The sequence below is a fragment of the Leucopleurus acutus genome, assembly GCF_964270905.1.
Source record: "Leucopleurus acutus genome assembly, chromosome: 14".
NCBI classification, from domain to species: Eukaryota; Metazoa; Chordata; class Mammalia; order Artiodactyla; family Delphinidae; genus Leucopleurus; species Leucopleurus acutus.
In genome coordinates, this window is record NC_139156.1 from 17,865,205 (window position 1) to 17,887,172 (window position 21,968).

Below are 21,968 nucleotides of genomic sequence, written 5' to 3' on the forward strand. Positions count from 1 at the left end.
TTGTTGTATATTCTTACAGTGGAATATTATTGAGCAATAAAAAGCAATGAATGAACCTTGAAAACATTATGGCAAGTGAAAGAAGCCAGTCACAAAAGTCAAATAGTGTATGATTCCATTTATGTGAAATGTTCAGAGCAGGCAAGTCGTGGGAGACAAAGTAGATTGGTGGTTGCCAAGAGCTGGCAGAGGTGGGAATGGAGGGCAGGGGATGCGGAATGACTGCTAATGAGAAGGAGTTTCTTTGTGGGGTGATGAAATGTTCTGGAATTCATTCTGTACAGCTGTGTGAATACACTAGCAATCACTGAGTGGTGTACTTTCAATGGGAGAATTGTATGGTATGGGAATTAATCTTCATGAGGCTGTTACATTTTTTTTTAAAAGGAGTGGTGATACAAGTCTGCTTTTCCTCTTTTATCCCCTGGTCTGATACCCGTAGGGAGTTCCCTTGGGGAAAGTTTGGCTACACTTGGCCCCCCGACTTGAGTCCATTTCCCGCGCGCCGTTGCTGGTTTCTCCCTTGTCCCCTTTGGACGGGACCAAATCCCCCGTGACAAAGCCCCCTTCACTGTCCTGCCTCCATGCACTGAGGACTCTAATAAAACTCCTGCCTCCTGTGCTGTAACATTGTTTCGTGAGGGTGGGGAACTCACCTTGGTGCTCCCCCAGTGAGAGACGCCAAATAAATATTGTTGAGTGAATGGCTGATGGGGAGGTTGGGGTATGGGGAGGGGGAATGACTGCTAACAGGCGGGGGTGATGAAATGCCCTAAAATGGATTCTGCCGATGCTTAGTGCTATTCACCTAACAAAGGGGTTCTCCTTAAGTTCCTTCAGATATTGACCTCTAATATATCAATACCTCTTAAGGGTTTGTTTACACCTCCTCAGGGCCCGTAACAACCTCACGGGAAGTGGCAGAGTTCTCTCATTTAATCCTTGCAGCAACGAGGGAGGGGCTAAGAGGCGTGTTCAGGGCTGGAGAGATGGAGGGTCATTATTCACTCCCAGGCCTGCTAAGCTTCCAGAACCCACCCTCTTTATGATACCTCTGTGGCCTAATAGAGCACTGATAGCGTTGGAAGGGGAGGGTGATTGGGAAGGCTGAAGAATAAAGAAAAGCTCGAAGTCACCGCTAATCAAGGACCCCTAGGAAATGCATGAGAAGCATCTCCAACATGTGAGGGCGAGTCACTGGGGCCTCCACCACCTCTTCAGGGTCACAGTCAATGAGTTGCACAGCTGGTGTCAAATATGCTCACCCCCTGCTGACCCAAGCCTGCTTCCCAGCAGCAGCAAGGGTCCTCTTGGTGATGTGGAAGCATCTGTGGAGCTGGGCGCCACGTGATCGCTCAGGGTCCTCAGCTGCAGCCCCTGGGCCAGGTGCTTCCACTGACAACGAGGTTCCTGAGCTTGGGGCTTCACTTCCCAGTCAGAAAATCCCGCCAGGCAAAGCCAAGAAGACACCAGCGGCAGCATCATTAAATTATAACAAGCCCTGAAACTCAGACTCAGCCCTGGGTCTGTTTGCCTTTGCGGGTCAGGAGGAAGCGTGTGATTGGCTGGCTGAGCTCGGCCTAGAAGGCCTTATCTCTGACTGGTTATTATTTGATTAAAGAGGGCTTCCTCCTCCTGTGGTGTTTCGAAACTGTGCTGGGAGAGTTGCTGCTGCCTGGGGACTTTTTCTGAGGTTACTACCGAGCACCCAAAGTCCTTCAGTCTTTGGCCGTACAAACAAGCACCCCGAAGAGATTTTCATTCAGCCCCACACTCAGGCTGGGGCTGTTTTCTCCAGAGTCTCCATCAGCTTTGCTAATCAACTGGTTGGAAATAATTCCTCAAACAGCACAAAGTCAAGGATACAGGTATTAAAAAAATTTGTTTTTCTGGGGCTGTTGGTCTAATTTCTTAGGATGTCAAGACATTAGAAATGGGGGTGGGGAAAGGGCTGGGGCAGTAAAATGGAAAGCGGGAAAGGCAGAGAAAGTGGAGGAAGGGAGTGGAAGGAAAGAGAACTCAGAGCCTTGGAATTCTACAGAACGGCAGAGCCAAGGAATGAGCTGTCTGCAGCTGGAGAGAGCTGTAAGCGCGATCGTGAGGTATCGTTCGGGTCTGCGTGTTTTGCCCCCATGAAATCCTTCCCCAGGTCTAGCTGCCCCCTTGGCCTCCTTGTCATCCTTCCCGCTGGCTCAGAACCCCGAAGTCCTGAGAGGGTTCTGCACACTTTATGAGAAATCCAGTTACTTCAGCTTGAAACGTTGTCACATCTGATCCTCAAAGTCCTACTTGGTGGTACCAATCCTCGTGATGTTGGCATCAGAGAAGGAAGAGTGGGACCAAGCTCCTTGTTTAGGAGAATTTGTCTCCCACGTTGTCTGGGATCTGCACCTGATGTGTCTTGTCCATTCTCATCCTCATTATAGTCCCACCTCGGTGGTGTTTCTTGAGCTTGAGGTGGGCAGACAGAGCTTGACGTCAAAGGACGTCCTTGCTACGGATGGAAGCTGGGCTCCTTGCAGTGCCAGCAGGGACTTAGTCACTTGGAATGAAGGTGAAAGGGAGATGACAGTATGGATTCCGTCCTCTCTAATTGTTAGGTTTAGCTGGAGGTGGTTGAGGAGGGGAGGATATGATACAAAAATAAGAAAAACGATTTTATTTTGGCATTAACTGGAAAAGAATACTTTTATGCTGAATGGCTATGCTTAAAACTGATTTTTCCCTATGCATTTTAGGTTAAGAGATAGCCATGCCAACTGCGTTTCCTTTCTCTAGTCTTGGTGGCTGTCTTAATCTCCAAATGTTTCCATCTGTGTTGTCTTAACTCTTGAGTGTTTGTATACGGATTGTCCCTGCTTTGTTAGCTGCGGCAGGATGCTGTCAAGGCTTGGTCTCAAAACTGCTCCACAGGATGGAAGGTGGTTCTTCTTGCTGACTGCTTCGTGGTTCCCAGGGAGTTTTCTCTACTGAGGCCCTATGGTATTTCTTGAGACTCTTCAGAGTAATTGGTCTGAGAAGTTCATCAAAGTGAATCCTGCTTCCCCCTCATAATTTCAAGAGAAATATCAAGAGGTAGAGGATAAGCCCAGTACACAGGGTTATGCTTCCTGGACCCTGATCGAGCACCAGGCTTGGTAAGACCGGGCACCTGCCCGGGGACACAGCTCTGAGCTGTCCTCTGTTCTAGAGCCATCCCTCTCCTGTTCCTCCTCTCTCCCAGATGTCTTGGGCATCTGGTTCTAGAACATCACAGCCCCCAAAACCTAAGCCAAAGCCCGCAGGTTAAGGGGATCTCCCCAGTCTGCTAATCTTGGTTAGAAGAGTAGTGCAGCATGGGGGAAGGGTCATTCAGATCCATTGCTGGAGTTTGGTTTTTCAACTTGTTATTTAAATTGTCTAAGCCCCAAGTTCCTCATCTGTAAAATAGGTATAATACTTCTCTCATGGGGTTACTTTGCGAATAGAGATTCTGCTTTCATTAATAGCGGTGTGTGCCTACTGTGCGCGAGGCGTTGGGATATAGTGGAGAATGAGGCAGAGAAAGCTCCCTGCTCTCCTGGAGGTTACAGGTAAACGGGGTGGGAGGTGATAGGCAGTAAAAATATCACACAAATAAATAGGTCATCCCCATCTGTGATGAGAAAAAGAACAAAGGACCTGATCTGGATGGGGGTGGAAAGCTAGTCAAGAAAGCCCTCTTTGAAGAACTGAATGATTCCTAAGACTGAGTCGCTGCTCGCTGGTGTTTTATGATTCCTTGACCCACCGCAGGATAGAGCCAGGTCAAACGGGAGCCTCCTGACTCCCTGTCCAGTGCTCTTCTACCCAGAGGCCTCCACTGCTGGAGAGAGGCTGGGCCCAAACTCAGGGAGAGTAGGAGGAAGAATTGGCCGATTCTGTCTCCTAGAATCCCTTTTCTGCAGCACCTCCTTCCTACTCCCCAGCTGGAGCCCAGTATCCTCACTCCCCTGGGAACTTTTCTATCAGATGAAAATCCCTAACCCCTTCCCAGGGATGCTGGGGTGGGAGGGGCCAGATAAGAGGCTCTCTGTGTCTTTCTCCCCCAGGTTCCTACACGTCCATCCTGGATGACTAACCCACCTGGGGTGGTCATCTCTGGTGGTGAAATTCCATGCACAAGCAGGCTGGGAGGAGAGCAGGGAGCTGAGGATTTGGGGGTGGGCCCATCATCTTCTCTGGCTGCCCATGAGTGTGCCCAAGGCTGCCCCCTTCCTCACCCACTCAGCCTCCGAGGAGCACCGTGTTCCTTTCGCGCTGTACACGGTGTCTATTGTGAGCCTTCTGGCAGGGGCTTCAGTGACGGCTCTTGTAAGGAGCTGGTTAGCATTTTTTCCAGACAAAGCCAGTTCTGGGAGGTGCTGGGGAGGCTAAACCTGCAGAGAGTGATGAAAGGAAATGGTCAGTCTCAGGCTCCTGAAAGAACAGCGTCAGCATCTTCAATTCTCTCCCACCTTCCCCGTGGGGAACCCTGTCCCCGTGACCCTCAGAGGCATATCAATTCTCCCTTCGTCTCCTCTTCCTTAGCTGGGGCCTCACTCTTTTGCCTTCAGCTGTCTGCTAGCCAGCCCCCACCTGTTGCTTGCTTGCCACAGTAAGGCTTAGTAGGACCTCCCAGGGTCATCGGTGTTTTAGCCAGTGATGCCTGAAGGGAGCAGTCATGGTGGGAAGACAGGCAGTAGGATTGATACCTCAAGGCACGTAACTGTCTTCAGCTGAATTCAGGATTTAAAATCCTCTGTTTGGTGGGAGAGTCACAGAGGATTGGATGGTGAGAAAGGAACAGAGATGCCATGCCGTAAATAATACGCTACACAAGACCATTTCCAACAAGACTTTTTTTTTTGCGGTACGCGGGCCTCTCGCATTGCAGAGCACAGGCTCCAGACGCGCAGGCTCAGTGGCCGTGGCTCACGGGCCCAGCTGCTCCGCGGCATGTGGGATCTTCCCGGACCGGGGCACGAACCCGCGTCCCCTGTATTGGCAGGCGGACTCTCAACCGCTGCGCCACCAGGGAAGCCCTCCAACAAGACTTTGAATAGTGAGTAGTACCCCAAAGCAAATTCTCCCCAATAGGTCGTAAGAGGAAAATGGCAGGATATTTGCAATGGGAAACTCACTCTCACCGTTCAGTTCCCAGAACCCACAGCCTTGCTAATCCCACCAAGGTGGAGCTCAGTTCTCCACCTGCCGAGCTGCATTTCAGATGTTTAGTGGGGCTCTGGTTGTCACACTGAGCTGGCTAATGGAAACGCTCCATCATCACCCCTGGGCTCCCGAGTCCTCTCCCCACCCCATCCTCCCCTTGCCTCAGCGCACCTGCTTGGTAAGCTTTGCATTTGGCCTCCACCCAGTGCCCGGTGGGGATGGCAGGATGTCTAGCTGAGGTTTGCTCTGTCTATTGTGCTTCAACATCCTGCCAAAAATCAGATTGGCTCAAGAAAAAAAAAAGACACCCAAAATGAGTCTTGAAAGAAAGCAACATCCAGTTCCCCGTGGGCTGGACTTTCTCTGCAGGGAAGGGGTACTTGTTGTGGAACTGAAGCCTGGTGTCTCCTGGTAACTGTGTCGGTGATGTTTTCTTTGAGTCAATTCCAGAAAGTGATTATAAGGAACGAGGGCCTGGGGAAAGTGAAAACCTCGGGACTGAGAACTCTCCTCAGACTTGGCAATGGGGAAACGGGAAGATCAGGCAGCAGGCGGGCCGGAGGCTGGCTGCCCCACACCCTCGGCCCTGCTTCTGTTCAGACAGCTGCTCAGACGCAGGCAGCAGAGCTGAGCCTTCGCTCAGCGGTCCCCTGACACCTTCCTGGGGCAGCAACAGTCCGAGCTCCCATCAAGCTCCCCTTGGGGCGCATTTTAATTATCTTGTGGGCTGATGCTCAGGGTGAGCCTGCCAGGTAGGATGGAGGTGGCCCCCTTCCACTACACTAGGCAGAAACTGCATGCGTGATTAGAGAATAGAAAATGTGCCTTCTAATCCTCAGATCATGTGGGTCCTGGAAGCAGCACCGTGTGTCCCTTGTGCTTTGCCATTGCTCCTTCAAAGGCCCGCTTGCTATACTACCACATCTAATTAGCTCTGTGACTCAGGGCAACGAGGTACAGACACTACTCTCAAGGAACTTAAAGCACAGTGGAAGAGACGGGTGATTAAACAAGCAACGTCCTGTAGCATTACAGCGTGGAGGGTGCCTCCACAGAGCGGTAGTTTATTCTCAGGGCAACTCCTGTGCCCCCATTTCTACCCCTCCCCCGTCCCTATCCTTGGCCTGGGATATCTTCTCCATTCAAGCTGGGTCTCAAGTCTCATTCTTCTCCACACAACTCCAGTGGCTACTCACAGTACCCAGATTCCACACCGCAGAGTGGTGCTGGTCTATGAGGTTTTTCCAGTCTCTGGTGACATACGAACTAAGGACAAAGCAGCACGTCTTTAAGATGGCTGTGGGTATTCAACTTGAGAAACTTCCCCTTGCTCTGAGAGTCTGTCCATCCTGCTTGTTGGGTTGTTAAAACATTCTTTCTTTATTAAATGATGTTGTTTGTAGATTGTCAACTTCTGTTCAGTTTAATTTTAATATTATGACTGGGCAGAATAAAAAAGTGATAGCTCAAGGTCTGGGAATCATTGCCCTTCAAGCTGCTCCTCCCTGAAATTAGCACCCATGTCCAGACCCAAGCAGGAGCCCCTGGGGTGTCTTTCTTAGTATCTGATTTTCCAGTCTGCAGCAGAGTGGCAGAGCTGATATATTCAAATTCCACTCACTTCCCCAAGACACTTAACTGCCTGTGGCAGCCAAATCGTTAAATAGACACTACTGTTTTCTTGGCATCCCAGGCTCCTGTATGTTTAATGCCTTGAATATCCGATTTCTGGGCCAAACTCATGAAAATCTAAAGGGGAATTATCTGTCTCAGAAAGCAGTTGCAATGGAAATAAAAGCCATTAGTACTCAGTGTAACCAGGATGTTTAATTTTTCATTGAAATTTCAAGATAAAAGTCCATCTTCAGAGTTGTGTTAACTGAGATCTCCAGCTTCCACTGAGAGGCAGCTTAGAGACTGCTGGAGAAGATGCCAGTACCCTGGCTCAGGGTAGCCTTTTGGGGGCCCTCTGTCTACCTTCCTAGGTTAGGGGACCTCGAGGTCAAAGCATCTCCTCTGGTTAAGTGAAGTCCATATTGCATCTGGCTACCCTGTCATTCTAGGTGTGATCTAGGGCATTGGAAGTTCCCCATGAAGCTTGATGGATAGAAGAAAATGTCCCCCAGGCAAACCAAATCCCGATGACACAAGTGGTAAAGTCCAAATTCTTGGGCTGAAGTTGAGTGTTTGTGTTAAAAGTTGTTTAAAATGAGGGAATCATACTGGGCTTCGCTATTTAGCTGTAAGTAGGGTTTTGTTTTACCCATTTTGCAATGTTGGCTTTGCTCTGTGAAGGCGGTTGCAAAGGAGACCCTCATGTTTGCACTGAGTACTTCTTGGGGTCAAGGATATAACTTACGTGTGATGTTAGTGGACACCTCTTCTCCTTCTGCCCATCTCTCCCCTGGGACCCAACACATCTCTTGGCACATAAGAGGCCAAAAAATTGTTGGTGGCGACAATGACAATGCAAAGGACTCATATGTTTTAGAGAGAATCAGTTTCTGGCAATATCTACTTGACCTCATACGACCACCCAATCATTAATATTTTTATCTTGCCTATTTAATTATTAAAAGAAAATTCTTTCTTGGACTTGATCCTTGTGTTTGGTTTGCAACCCTAAGGAAAGGAGGGAGTGGGAGTGTGACGCTGGTGGCAGCAAAGGCCTCTAGGTGAGCACTCTGTGTTCTGAGTCTTGGTCTCCTAGTTCCAGAACCTCCCTTGGCTGCTTATTCAGGGGATGATCCAGACGGAAGAGCGACAGTCTTGGTCCTTTTGAACCTGTGGAATTGTGTTTGGTTTGCCTGAGCCATTATGCCAACATGGTCTTTCCTTCCCACTGAACCCATCCCTCTTATGGCAGGCAGCCTTCTGGCTGGCTAGCCTTGAGGTCTGGCAAGAACCGTTGTAGAAGGCTCCAGGGGATGTCATCAACCAGTTGTTGATGTGTGAACCTGGGCAAGTCTCCTTATCTCTCTGGGTCATGGCTTCCTCGTGAAACATGCTGGATTAGATCAGAATTTCTCGACCTCAGCACATTGTGGCTCATAATTCTTTGTTGTGGTGCTGTCCTGTGCATCGTACAATGATTAACAGCATCCTGGCCTCTACCCACTGGATACCAGTGGCACTCCTCCCCTTTTGTGACAACAAAGCATTTCTCCAGACATTTCCAAATGTCCCCCGGGGAGCAAAATCACCCCCAGTTGAGAGCTGTTGGATCCGAGGATATCTATGTTTGAGAAACCACATTAGGAGTTGTTCGTTTATCCTGTTTTATTGCGCTCCCACTATGCGTGGTGCACTATATTAGGTTTTACAGCCTAAATATTTTTTACAGATATTCTATTGAGAAAGTACCATCTACTTCATGAAAAGCTGAATTAGAGCAGGACGGTATCTACACAGGCATTGAGGCAAAGCGTGGAAAGAAGAGCTAGAATTCCTGTTTGGCTTCTCGCTGGCGTCATCTGTAAAACAGCAACGTTATACATTGTTGTGAGGACCTAATGCTCAGTGTATATAAAAGCGCATAGATCATAGTAGACACTCAGTAATTAAACTCATTCCCCCTTTCTCTCCCCCAACCCTGAGAGAATCAGATCTGCACAAACCAGTTACTTTGCCAGCCTTGCTCTGCTGTGTCTGGGAATCTAACCTTATCCCACCATGTGCCCACAACCTCCTCCCTGTCAAGCCAACACTGATATGTCATCTCAAAAACAAATCTTCAACTGTTTGTTTCGAGGAGAGCCCCAAATCTCTTGTACCACCAGATTGTTGAATTGGTCCATCCTTAAAGGGACTGTCTCTCGCTAGCAAAGAAAAAGATTCTCCAATAAGCAGAGATTTGTAGATGCCACTGTTTCATGTTGGCTTGAGCACAAAAATGACAATAAGGAATTGAGGCTGAGGGAACCCCCACTTTGTGTGTTCTCAGCACTGCTCCTCCTGGGGCATGGATTGGGCTGTGGGTTTTATCATCTCTCCTGGGTTCTAAGTGTCTCAAGGGCAAAGACCATGCATTGAACATCCATGGCAGGTCCTACACTATCTCCTCCAGGCAAAACATCTTGGTATTTTGTAGCCTGACCCAGTGAAAACCATAATGGTATAGTAATAAAAAGATAGGGCAGGGACTTCCCTGGTGGCACAGTGGTTAAGAATCCGCCTGCCAGGGCTTCCCTGGTGGCGCAGTGGTTGAGCGTCCGCCTGCCGATGCAGGGGACACGGGTTCATGCCCTGGTCCAGGAGGATCCCACATGCCGCAGAGCGGCTGGGCCCGTGAGTCATGGCCGCTGAGCCTGCGCATCCGGAGCCTGCGCTCCGCAACGGGAGAGGCCACAACAGTGAGAGGCCCGCGTATCACAAAAAAAAAAAAAAAAAAAAGAATACGCCTGCCAATGCAGGGAACCCAGGTTCGAGCCCTGGTCCACGGAGATCCCACATGCCGTGGAGCAACTAAGCCTGCGAGCCACAACTACTGAAGCCTGCGTGCCACAACTACTGAAGCCCACGTGCCTAGAGACTGTGGTCCGCAACAAGAGAAGCCACCACAATGAGAAGCCTGAACACTGCAACGAAGAGTAGCCCCTGCTGACAGCAACTAGAGAAATCCTGCATGTAGCAATGAAGACCCGACACAGCCAAAAATAAATAAATAAATAAATATTAAAAAAAGAAGTTAGGGCAAGGGAGTTTGTTTGTTTGTTTGTTTTTTGCGGTATGCAGGCCTCTCACTGTTGTGGCCTCTCCCGTTGCGGCGCGCAGGCTCAGTGGCCATGGCTCACGGGCCCAGCCGCTCCGTGGCATGTGGGATCTTCCCGGACCGGGGAACAAACCCATGTCCCCTACATAGGAAGGCAGACTCTCAACCACTGTGCCACCAGGGAAGCCCAGGGCAAGGGAGTTTGAATCTGTATTTTCCTCTCTGGTCAGACTCTGACCAGGGGCTACAGGGCTCATGAAGGCAGTGTAGTTCTCAGAAAAAAAAAAAAAAAGAAAAAAAGGTTCAGGCTCAAATCCCAGCTTTGCCATTTACTCTCTGATTGACCTTGGGAAATATATGTCACCTCCCTGAACTTCAGCTGTCATATCTGTGAGTCTGCAATCACAAGGGTTCCTCCTCATGAGGAATTAAATATTAGAACACATGGAAAGCACATGGCACAATTCTGGTAAATACTAAATGTTCCATAGAAATCAATTTTTATTAATATAAATGATCTGAAATAGTGGCTATTAAAAACAATAAATATAGTAGATGTTAAACAGACAACAAAAAGATGGACTTCTGGGTGGATGAAAAGGTATGAAATTGACTCATTGTGTTACTGATAGGAAAATAGGCTCAGAAAAAGGAAGCGAGTGGCAAGGGGTACCCAGGACATCATTGCTGGTTGATGCAGAGCTGGGTCAGATGTTGCATCTCTAGATGCTGGTTCTACCATGCTGGGGCTGCCTTCCTGTGTTAGAGGGGAAAAAAATAACACTTGTTAAAGGTAGCAAGGCAGGCTTTACTTGGGACCACTGAGATAAATATAGGGACCACTGCAATGGGATTTTACAGTGGGGGTGAGAGATTGGGCTCAACTCCAAGTACAGCCTGGGCAAGTGAGGATTTACGGCTAAGGGGCAGGTTGGGGGTCAGTGGGTGGAAAATTACCAAGAAGAAACATCATGGGTGAGGGGGATTCTCGGTAAACTGACCCAACAGGATTCTTTGCTGTAGTCTCGGGTGTCAGATATCACCTGGGGGATGGCAGAGGATAAGGAACCCAATCAGATATCAAAGATGGGGGCTCTGGTGAAACTGACTTAGCAGCGTTCTTAGAAAAACTGGATTTTACAAGAAAGTGCACACACGGGCCTCGGAAAAGCTTCAGGAGCCTGACTAAGGTTTGAGTGTTTGTCACTATTCAAACATTTAAAGCCCATGTTCAGAAAATTGCATACAGATTGAGGAAAATGCACCTCTTGGTTTAAGAGCCACGTGCTGTTTCTAGAGGGACACTTCTTCAGGGTAAGAGAGAAATGAGTATTTTGTCTACAGTGTTTCTAATGCCCTAGGGCTGCCTGAGAGAAAAACAGGGCAGAGAGGAGGCCTTGCCCCCAAGGCTCCGGCATAGCCAAGCGCTATAGAAACCACCTTTGTCCCTACCTCCCATCTTCCCAAGTTCAGCCCTTACCCTGCAGCCCAGGCTCAAGGGACTGGTGAGTTGGTCTTTCGCGTTAATGCTGATATTCAGTCTCGAGAGCCACTCTGATTAAACCCCTGGGCACCAATATGTTCACCTTCTCAATGAGGCTGCGGGAGATTTCTCTGGGCTGGCTCTGACCTGTGATTCATATCTTGTCTTTCACCTTTTGCCAACAAACTCATACCTTTGCTTGAGAAGAAAAGACTGAAGTTTTCAGGCTCAGTGGTTGAGAGAGGAAGAGTTTTAATCGTCACAGTGCCTCGGGATACTTTATCCTTCAATCTTGCCTATCTTGGGCCTGCTTGGGATGGAGGGTATGTGTGGTCTATTAGGGTGCTGGCCGGTGAAATCACGGATAATTACAATATGAATGGAAACTTGGTGCAAACAGAATACCGTATTTGCGTCAAACTCTCCTGTGGTCTCAGTGATGGTTATAAGTTAGTTGAGAAGTTGAAGTAGAGTCATAACTCTTACCAGAACTCCATCGCCTATTTTGCCTTTTTAAACTTAGTTTATCCACCTGCTGTCTTTCTTATTTGAAGGGCACGCATTTTAATGCTTTTCTTTTACTTCCCTCCTCCTCTTTTGTTTAACCCCCTTCTAGCAAAGCACAGATAGAATGATGATTTAAAGGCGGGATCTGTAAATCATGGTCCCTGGGCCAAATCCTGCCCACGGCTTGTAAATAGAGTTGTACTGGCACACTGCCACGCCCCTTTGTATATGTATAGTCCTGGTTGCTTTCTGCAATGGAGGTGAGGAGTTGCAACGGAGACCATATGGCTCAGAAAGCCTTAAATATTTACTCTCTGGCCCTTTATGGAAAAAAGCGCGCTGACTCCTGATTTAGAGTGTAACGCGGGAGTTAAACATACCTCGGTTCAAATCAGGTCTTAGTTACTTGCTTGCTTTGACATTGGAAAAGCCACATAAACTCTCTGAAACCTAATCTGTACCGTGGGGTAAGAAATACGTACCTTGGAGGGTTGCTGTGAGAATTCAGTGAGAGAGTATTTGCTGCCCTGTGCCTGGTACAGAGGAAAAGCTCAATAAATGTAGCTATTACGATGATCATTCATTCCTTTAACCACCAAATGTATTTCTAGTGCTTTCTCTCTGCTAAGCCTGGGGGGCTGCAGCAGTGATCAAGACATAGACGATCCCCGCTCTCATGGAGCTCACAGTCTAATGGGGAAGACTGACAATATGAAGAAAATAAATCGAGAGATTACTTTCAGACAGTGATAAGCGCTATAAATAAAATAGGACAGTATGAAGGAAAGTGCCAAAGCAGGGGACAGAAAGTTGCTAACTGAGCTCAGACTGAAACATGAGAATGAGTCAGCCATGCAAATATCTAGAGAAGGAATGTCCCTGGCAGAGAGGACAATAAATACAGAAGCCCTGAGCCAGGGGTGAGCTTGGGATGGTCCAAGAACAAAGAGATGGCCTTGGGGACTGGGGCAAAGTGGAGGTTTTGGGGTAAGGGAGACGTAGAAGACAAGGCAACAGAGGTCAGCACAGGTAAGAGCATGTCATCACTCACAGGTCCTGAGAAGATGCTTTCAGAGGCAGGGATGCAATCTAAGGTCATAATGGGGCAGAAATGTAAGTGGGTCCTTGGCCTCATTCTATGACCTTTGTTGTAAATATATGATTCTTCCTCTTTGGTCTCTGGCATTCATCACTGTCAGAAATAGGAGATGAGTAGGGGCTCTAGTGAGCCCTAGTCAAAGTGCCAAGCCCATCACGTGGCCCCAGCAGGACACATCCACCTCACTTGGGCTTTCTCCTTACAGTACCCCTGACTCACCAAAAACAAAGTCTTCTGGCCAATGCCATCACCTCTTTGAAATCATTCCTTATCAGGAGACTTTAATGCTTCTACAGGTGGAGCACTTAAGGTAAAAATCAGTTAATGTAATCTTAAAACCCCCTAATAAATTTCCCCGCAACTTAAGACAACCAGATAATCATTTTGTCCCTAGGGTCACTCAAAATTCACAGCTCAATTCCCATAATTAGCATTTCTTTTGTATCTCAGTCACTGAACAGGGGGTGAAGAGCCCCAGTGGTAATATTTTACCTGTTTGAGGTTTAAAAGAAAGCTCTGATACAATCAGATAAACTGCCTCCAGAGTTGCCAATAATTACAGCCATACAGTAGTTCCAGTTCCAAGCGGTGTGCATACTTGGCTCGCTTAAAGGTAGAAGTGTACATTTAGTTTATCAACTTTGATCCATTTGGGGTGACTCTCCCTCCCCCTCGTGTTCTCCTCTTCATTCTCCTCCTCTTTCATCACCTTTATCCTCACCAGAACCCCTTATTTATCAACCCCCTTGGCTAACAGTAGTTAATACTTCCTTTACAATGTGCAAGTATGTGTTTCTGTCTCATTTTGTTTCAGACATCCCTAAAAGAACAAGATCCAAAGGTGGCTCTCTTCCAAGCCATGCTTTCGGACACTGATTCTTAATCTGGGGTCCATGAATGATCATGGCGGGGGGCGGTTATGAGCCCCCTGAAATGGAATGCAAACTTTTACATGTCCTTTTTTTTTAAATCAGGAGGAAGTCTAGAGTTTCATTACACTCTCAAAGTGTTCCCTGATTCTAAAAAGTTAGGAAATACTGCTTTAAAGACTTTACTGACTCAATCTATAACATGGTTATCAAAGGAAAATTCTAGAAATTTTCTATCTGCAAAAGGAACATTTGTTGAGTTGGAGCTGGGCAAGCCTGCGATTCTCAAAGACCACATTTATCACTTATGACCTGTGGAAGCAAGGGAGATTGATGGTTGTTGGGTCAAATGCAGCCTTCCTTTTAGAGGACTACACATTCTCCTGGGGATTCTTAGCATGACTGCAAACATTATATAGTTCCCACTGTGCACCAGGCACTGTCCTAGAGCCTTATATATTTTAACTCTTAATCCTCACATTAACCCTATAAAGTATGTACTATTATTAGACTTGTTTTGCAGATGAGGAAAATAGGGCACACACAGATTAAAACCATAGAATGAGCTTTATACTCAACATTCCAAGACCCTTCACAGGTCTGCATAATACAGTTTGCCCAGCTGTAATTAATGGCTCAGAATAATGATCATTTTGGATGTGTCTGAATGGCAGCCATGTTGTAAAACTATGAAGCACATGCCTGATTAATAACAGGATTCCTATTTGTGCCACCTTTGGTTTTGTGAATAAGAACCGATTGCATGTCACATGCAGAGGAGAGCCAGCTGACTACTCTGCTTAATTTGAATTTGGCTAAGAGTCACCGTGGTTTATAAAGTGAGGTTATTGACCAAGTAGATAATTTTATTATTGTAATTATTATTTTTTTAACATCTTTATTGGAGTATAATTGCTTTACAATGGTGTGTTACTTTCTGCTTTATAACAAAGTGAATCAGCTATACATATACATATATCCCCATATCTCCTCCCTCTTGCGTCTCCCTCCCCCCCTCCCTATCCCACCCCTCTAGGTGGACACAAAGCACCAAGCTGATCTCCCTGTGCGATGCGGCTGCTTCCCACTAGCTATCTATTTTACGTTTGGTAGTGTATATATGTTCATGCCACTCTCTCACTTCATTCCAGCTTACCCTTCCCCCTCCCCATGTCCTCAAGTCCATTCTCTACATCTGCATCTTTATTTCTGTCCTGCCCCTAGGTTCTTCAGAACCATTTTTTTGTTTGTTGTTTTTTAGATTCCATATATATGTGTTAGCATACGTTGTTTTTCTCTTTCTGACTTACTTCACTCTGTATGACAGACTCTAGGTCCATCCACACAATTTCTTTTAAGAGTATTTTTTGGGGGGGCTGGCTGGGTAGGAGGCTTTATTCTTTTGGCAGATCCTCTCAGTCATTATAGATATTGCTGCACTGTTAATAAAAAATATGTGCTTCTCTGTAAAGCATTAAAAAAAAGAAATCCAAGGATGAGATGGCTGAGGTCTCAGCTCAAGTATCTCCAAATACATTGTTGTCCATTCCCTGACCTTTCCATGTGTTATAGCTGATTCACTTTGTTATAAAGCAGAAACTAACACACCATTGTAAAGCAATTATACTCCAATAAAGATGTTAAACCAAATAAACAAACAAAAAATCAAATTGTGACGGGCAATGAAAAGTGGATACTGTACAATAATGTGGAACGGAAGAGATTGTGGGGCAAGCAAAATGAACCACCACCAACCATACCAAAGGCTCGTCTTCATCCACAAATGGTGATGTTGTGTATATGTTGGGACGGAAAGGGAGTCCTCTATTATGAGCTCCTTCCAGAAAACCAAACGATTAATTCCAACAAGTAGCACTCCCAATTAGACCAACTGAAAGCGGCACTCGATGAAAAGCATCCAGAATTAGTCAACAGAAAACGCACGATCTTCCATCAGGATAATGCAAGACCGCATTTTTCTTTGATGACCAGGCAATAGCTGTTACAGCTTGCCTGGGAAGTTCTGATTCATCTGCCGTATTCACCAGACATTGTACCTTTGGATTTCCATTTATTTCAGTCTTTACCAAATTCTCTTAATGGAAAAAAATTCCATTCCCTGGAAGACTGTAAAAGGTACCTGGAACAGTTCTTTGCTCAAAAAAGATAAAAAATTTTGGGAAGGTGGAATTATGAAGTTGCCTGAAAAGTGGCAGAAGGTGGTGGAACAAAAGGGTGAATATGTTGTTCAATAAAGTTCTTGGTGAAAAGGAAAAATGTGTCTTTTATTTTTACTTAAAAACCGAAGGCACTTTTTGGACAACCCAATATCATCAGCAGTTAGTGAGCAGGTGGCCTAGAAATTTAGACAGACTATTCTCGAAGAAAATCACTTATAAATAATCTATAGAAAAACCAACATTGTGGGTATTAAGGTTTGTGTAATCCCACCCGTAGCCTATACTGGTTACTAGGAATTCTACAATTCATGTATGTGGGCTAAATTTATAGATAGAGGTGAAGTAGGAACCCTGGACCGGAACTGAAAGCCTCTGGAAAAAGTAACCGTAAAATAATTTGATGAAGGGGAAGATGTTTTGCCATCTCCTAAGCAGATTGGATATGCAACAGGTACAGGTGAGGTGTCAGTCATCCTAACTGAGTGAAGGGTCAGACTTAATCCCCTCCCAAGACAGCGGAATAACAAAGCGGGGCTGGGAGAGAGGATTGCACCCTGTGACCCTCAGTTATGGAAAGCCTGTTTTCTAATATCTTACCTTCATGTTGGAGGTCATCCTTGTAATAAATTTCAAATATTTTAAGGAATAATATGATGATGACCGTCAGAGAATATCTGGTTAAAACCGCAGTCAGCTGCATCATGCTTATTCAGGTTTCACTTTATATCAGGCAATTTAGATCATTGGAAACTGGGTTGATAACACTCTTTACTTTGGAAAAATGTTCTTTTGGGAAATCTGTAAGTTAAAAGCCAGACACAGTTTTAAGGAGTATGTTTAGAATACCCAGGAGAATAATTTTCCAGAAGAAAATCTTAGAGCTTCTATGTCCCCAAAAGTAATGAAAGTAAATTTATTTAAAAGTATTCTAAAAATGAGCCTCAGCTGAACTTCAATTGATCTTCCTTTCAATTAGACTTAATAAGTAAGTTTCTAGCTTACTTTGAACTCATTAGAAAAAGAATAAACGCAGAGTAGTCCTGTTTCTCCTTGTCCCCTTCATGAAAATTTTTTTCTTTTTTGACAAAGACTGATTCTGAGGGAAGAAAAATAAAAATTAGTCTGTCTCCAGCCACGTCTAGCTTTCCTCTCAAGTATTTTCAAATTCCTTCCTTCAAGTGTATTGGGCACTAGTGTGCTTTGCCTTGTTCTTTCTTTCTTTCTTTTTTTTTTTTTGTGGTACGCGGGGCTCTCACTGTTGTGGCCTCTCCCGTTGCGGAGCACAGGCTCTGGACGCGCAGGCTCAGCGGCCATGGCTCACAGGCCCAGCCGCACCGCGGTATATGGGATCCTCCCGGACCGGGTCACGAACCCGTGTCCCCCGCATCGGCAGGCGGACTCCCAACGACTGCGCCATCAGGGAAGCCCTGCCCTGTACTTAATTGTGGTGTTCTTATCCATTGTGGACCACCTCCCACTGTGTTGCTGGTTACCACTGGAGAGTTGGGCCCCTGTTCTCCCTTGTATTATGTTCTTCCGCCTACTCTGGCTCAGGAAGTTGGGGTGGGAGAGGAATGGGAAATCTGCTTCCTATCTCCCTGTCAAGCTTGGATACATGCCTTCCCCAAGACCCGTGAGTCCTGAGCCCCCAAAATTCTAGGTTCATATATCTCTCCTTGAATACTCCTGTTCCTAGAGCTACCCTTGTCTAGGACTCTTGACAGTTGTCATAGCCATTCACACCTTCCTTTGTTAGTAGGTAATTAACCATGTTGTATTTAGATATTTGACAAATAGATCTTAAGAATCTGTATTGTACAAGGTACTGTTAGGTGCTAGGAATACAAAGGAAAGGAATGGGAGAAATCAAGACGGACATTCAAGAGGGAGAGACAGATCTTAAATGGCTAATTCTACAATTAATTAATATTCAATTATAATTGTGATAAGTCCCTTGGGGAAGAAGCATATGATATGGGGCCTGCCTTAGTCTGAGGGTCAAAAAGTTTTTCATGAGGAGGTGAGATCTGAGCTATGTTATGAAGCATGAGTTGGAGAGAAAAAAGGGTTGTGCTCTCTCTGCCGGCAGAGAAAGCAGTTTGTGCAATGGAAGAGTAAAGCCCGTTTTTCCTGGGAACTGAAAGAAAGAAAGGGTGACTGAAGTTGGAGAAAAAGAGGGCAAGTGGGAGGAGATGAGGGTGGTGAGATTAACAACGGTGTAATGTGCCAGGCATTGGCAGTTCTAAAAACTATAAGGAATAATTGAAAAGATTTTAATCAGTTGGAGTGGGGATCAGGCAGAGAAATGGGGGTGTTTGACATCGTCAGTGTTGTACTTTCAAATGTTCATCCTGGCTGATATGTGGGGTGTTTGGGAGGGTGGTGTATAGAAAGCAGACATGAGGAGTCCAGGTAGTAAGCTGCTGTGCCGCCCAGGGAAGATGGTGGTGGCCTGGAATAAGACAGTTCCAGTAGAGAGGAAGATAAAAAGATGATGAGCTTAAAGCTATCTAGAAGGTAAAGTTGCCAGAAGTTAGTATTCGATTGGATGTGGGAAGCAGTTAAGAATGACTCCTAGGTTCCTGGTCTGCTAAGGACAGAGTGTGGAATGAGAGTGAAGGAGGGCTTTGAACCAGCAAAAGATGCCAAGAAAGAACACTCAGGCAGGTAGAAAGAAATCCAGCAGGACATGGGGTTGTGAAAGCTGAGGAAAGGCTTACACCCAGAGCTTGAACTTGCTCCACGAGCCATCAGTACGCAATAATCTGACATCAGGTTATACAACAGTGGAAGAAAGGTCCCGGGTAAGTCTGGGCATGAAGAATCTAGCCTACATTAGGCTCCCTCTCCCAGAAGACAAGATGCTTTGCTTACAGTCAGCATCTCAGCTCCACAAACCATGTTGGATCATATGTTCCAAGAACCAACAATGGTTTTCAGAGAAGTGGTTTTAAGCAATATTTAGGAAGAAAAGTTTTTCCTAAAAGACAACGTCTTCGGAGATGCAATTCTAGGCACAACAAGGACAAACTTTTGTGATGTCATCTAGGGTAGTCTGGCCTGTTAGAGGCTCCTGAATCCCTTCATTCCAGATTGGGGCCTTTGCTTTATCCAGCCCAACCAGAAGTTTCACTGAGGCTGTTCTGATAGTCATTAGGGTTGTTCATAAATGTTTAGTTACCTTGTTTTGGGCACATGGTGGGATTACACCACCTCTTGCTTCACGTGATGTTTTAGCTAATGAAATGGGAACAGAAGTGATGTGTGGATTAAGAGCCAGTGCATGGTTCCCTATACTCTCTGGTCCCAGCCCCAGCAATCAAGGAAGCAAGTGTCAAGGTGGAGCCTCCCTTAGTGACCTTATAAGCAGAGCCCCTGTAATAACCTGCAGTCTCCATGTAGCATAGGCAAATAAACTTTGTTGTCTCAAGACTCTGAGACATTTGTTACTGAATCATAACCTAGCCCATCCTGACTGATACAGAGACATTCTTCCCAGAACAAAGTAAACTTAATGGTCGATATGAGTTCCAAAGATTTTAGGATAAATTCTTCACTAGGATTCAAGCTCAAAGGAATAGGACCTCTCTTTTGTCTTCAGAGTCTATGCAAGAGGAGACTAACAACAATCATAATAATAGCTACTATCTAGTAAATCTCACCATCTGGCAGGCAATATGCTAATTATCTGTATACATTATTCCATTTTACCTTAAAATAACCCAGTAAGTGAACATTAGCAAATCCACTTTTAAAATGAGAGAATTTGGGGGCTCAGAGAGGTTAAATAACTTTCTCAGGGTCACACAGCTGGTAGATGGCAGACCACGATTGGAACCCAGGTTGTCAGGCTCCAAAGCCCTGTCACAAACTCTCGGACATTCTGCTGGAAGGACTCAGGGTTAGTCCACTTATGTCCCAACTAGCAGCAGCTCAGTTTTTAAGCCAACCACCTCTTAGTATCACTACCCTCAGCTCCTTCATGGAGTGGGGTTTAACATAAAGATAAGCTTTTCAGACCTGGGATCTGGTGGCCCAGTCCTAACTCCCAGGCTCTCACCTATGCTGGCTGAGTAGTGCTATCAGTTACATGTTTGGGCTCTAGAATCAGATGGATCTGAATTCAAATCAGGGTTCTTCCACATACCAAATTCACCTAACCTCTCCCTGTGCCTCAGTTTTCCCATATGGAAAATCAGGGTAATAACAGTTCCTAGCTCATGGGGCTGCTGGGACGATGGGTACCTTATTTGCCTATTTGCTCTCAGATCCAATCCCCATCCTTCTCTGCTCTACTTTATGTCTGGGGAGGGGCTGGGTGGGTGGGTGAGGTAGCCCCCTGCAAATTCATTCCTTAGATTCCCCTGCAGTTTGCTTCAGCCAGTAGGAGGGCTGGCAGACGAGGCCAGAAAGAGGTAAAAGCCAGGGAGGGTATCCCCCTCTTTCTCAGGGGGCATCTCCAGCGGTGGCAGCTCTGTGATTTCGGCTCCCCCTAGGCAGCCCCTCTCTCCTTGGTCCCAGCTGTTGCCTAGGGGCTGTGTTAGCACCTGGCTTTGTCACTCCAGCCCTAGGGAGGGTAGTGATCTTCCATTGTTGCTAATCTCTAGGCTGCCTCACTATCCCCTTTTGTCCTTTCAGTTCTTCTAAGACCTTTCTAAGTAGAATTCTGTATTAAAGTCCACTAGCGGCTGTCTAGCACGGGCTATTTTTCACACAGCACCATGCCTGATACAAAGGATTGCTTGAGATAATGCCTATGGAGTGCTAGAACAGTGCCTGGCACATAGTAAGTGCCCAATAAGTGGTAGCTTACAAAATGTACTTACCTCTTGCCTAGGTTCTCTGAGGCCAGTTTGCAGCAGGTAGGCCCCTGCCCACATCATAGCTCCTGAACCAATGCCCATTTCTCCTCCTTCTGGGCTGTCCAGGTCCACAGACCTGGGTTTGTTTTGATGCATTCTTTTCTAATCTTTATAAGGTAAAGGGCATGTGGATTCCGCCACGACATGTATGACATGTCACCATTTTATTTCTCATTTTTCAAACTTCTTACTACGGCTTAAAAAGCCCTGCTCTATCTGGCCCCTTCTGTCTTCCCAACCCCTCCCTCTGCCACATCCCCTTCACTCCCTCCAGCCTGCACTGGCCTTTGTTCACTTCTGTCTGCCAAGCTCTGTCCTCCTTCAGGGCTTTGGCAGGTATAGTTCCCTCTTTTTGGAAAGATCTTTTCTGGTCTCCTTTCATATCCTTCTCACACCCCAGCCTCAAGGTAGCTGCTCCCCCCTTAGAGAGGCCCTTCCCATCACCTTACCTAATGTTGGTCACCTCTGTTATTCTCTGTGACAGATGCTGTTGGATCTTCATTGCAGTTTCCAAAACTTGTCATGATTTTATTTGTTTGCTTGTTTATTACTCTCCCTACTGTCTCCCTCCCAACGTTCCATAGGCTGTTAGACTATTAATTCCATGAGGGCAGGATCTATGTGTGACAGCCTCATCTGTGTATCCTCGGTGCCTGAAAAAGATGCTTGGCACACAGTGGGCTCTCAGTCAATGTGTTATGCATGAATTGATGTTGAATTAATCTGTCTCCAAACTGCTCGTGTCAACAGTCCCTAGAAGTCCAATGGTGATCAGTGTTGGGACTCCCCTCCTCTCCCTTTCCCTGGCACATGTGTTGTGAGCCAGAGGCCCTGGTTCTGTTCAGGCTGGCCCTCTTCACCACTGTTCCCTGCCTACACCCTGCACGGTGCATGGAGCTCTGTTTTCCCAACGTGCTCAGCCACCGGGACCTTCACCGAGGCTCCCAAGACTCTCTATTCTCTCCATAGTGCTTCCACTTTCACCCTCCTTCTGAAGATCTGCCACCTCTAGGGCCTACATTGGAGCCATCTCCAATCAGATCCATGAGCGGAGTCCTCCATCCTGAGCCCCTTCTCAGCACCTGGGC

General features: G+C 46.4%; 1 protein-coding gene across 1 annotated transcript in view; it reads left to right on the forward strand.

Annotated features, from left to right (window-relative positions):
- The first annotated feature begins 1,654 nt into the window (after positions 1-1,654).
- The window catches only part of GPAM (glycerol-3-phosphate acyltransferase, mitochondrial), a 67,506-nt gene continuing 47,192 nt past the window's right edge, over positions 1,655-21,968 (forward strand). The window contains exons 1-2 of the mRNA XM_082854452.1: positions 1,655-1,868; positions 13,175-13,279. Coding sequence (XP_082710578.1) covers positions 13,254-13,279 — 26 coding nt within the window. The 5' untranslated portion in view covers positions 1,655-1,868; positions 13,175-13,253. The remainder of the gene's footprint in view (positions 1,869-13,174; positions 13,280-21,968) is intronic.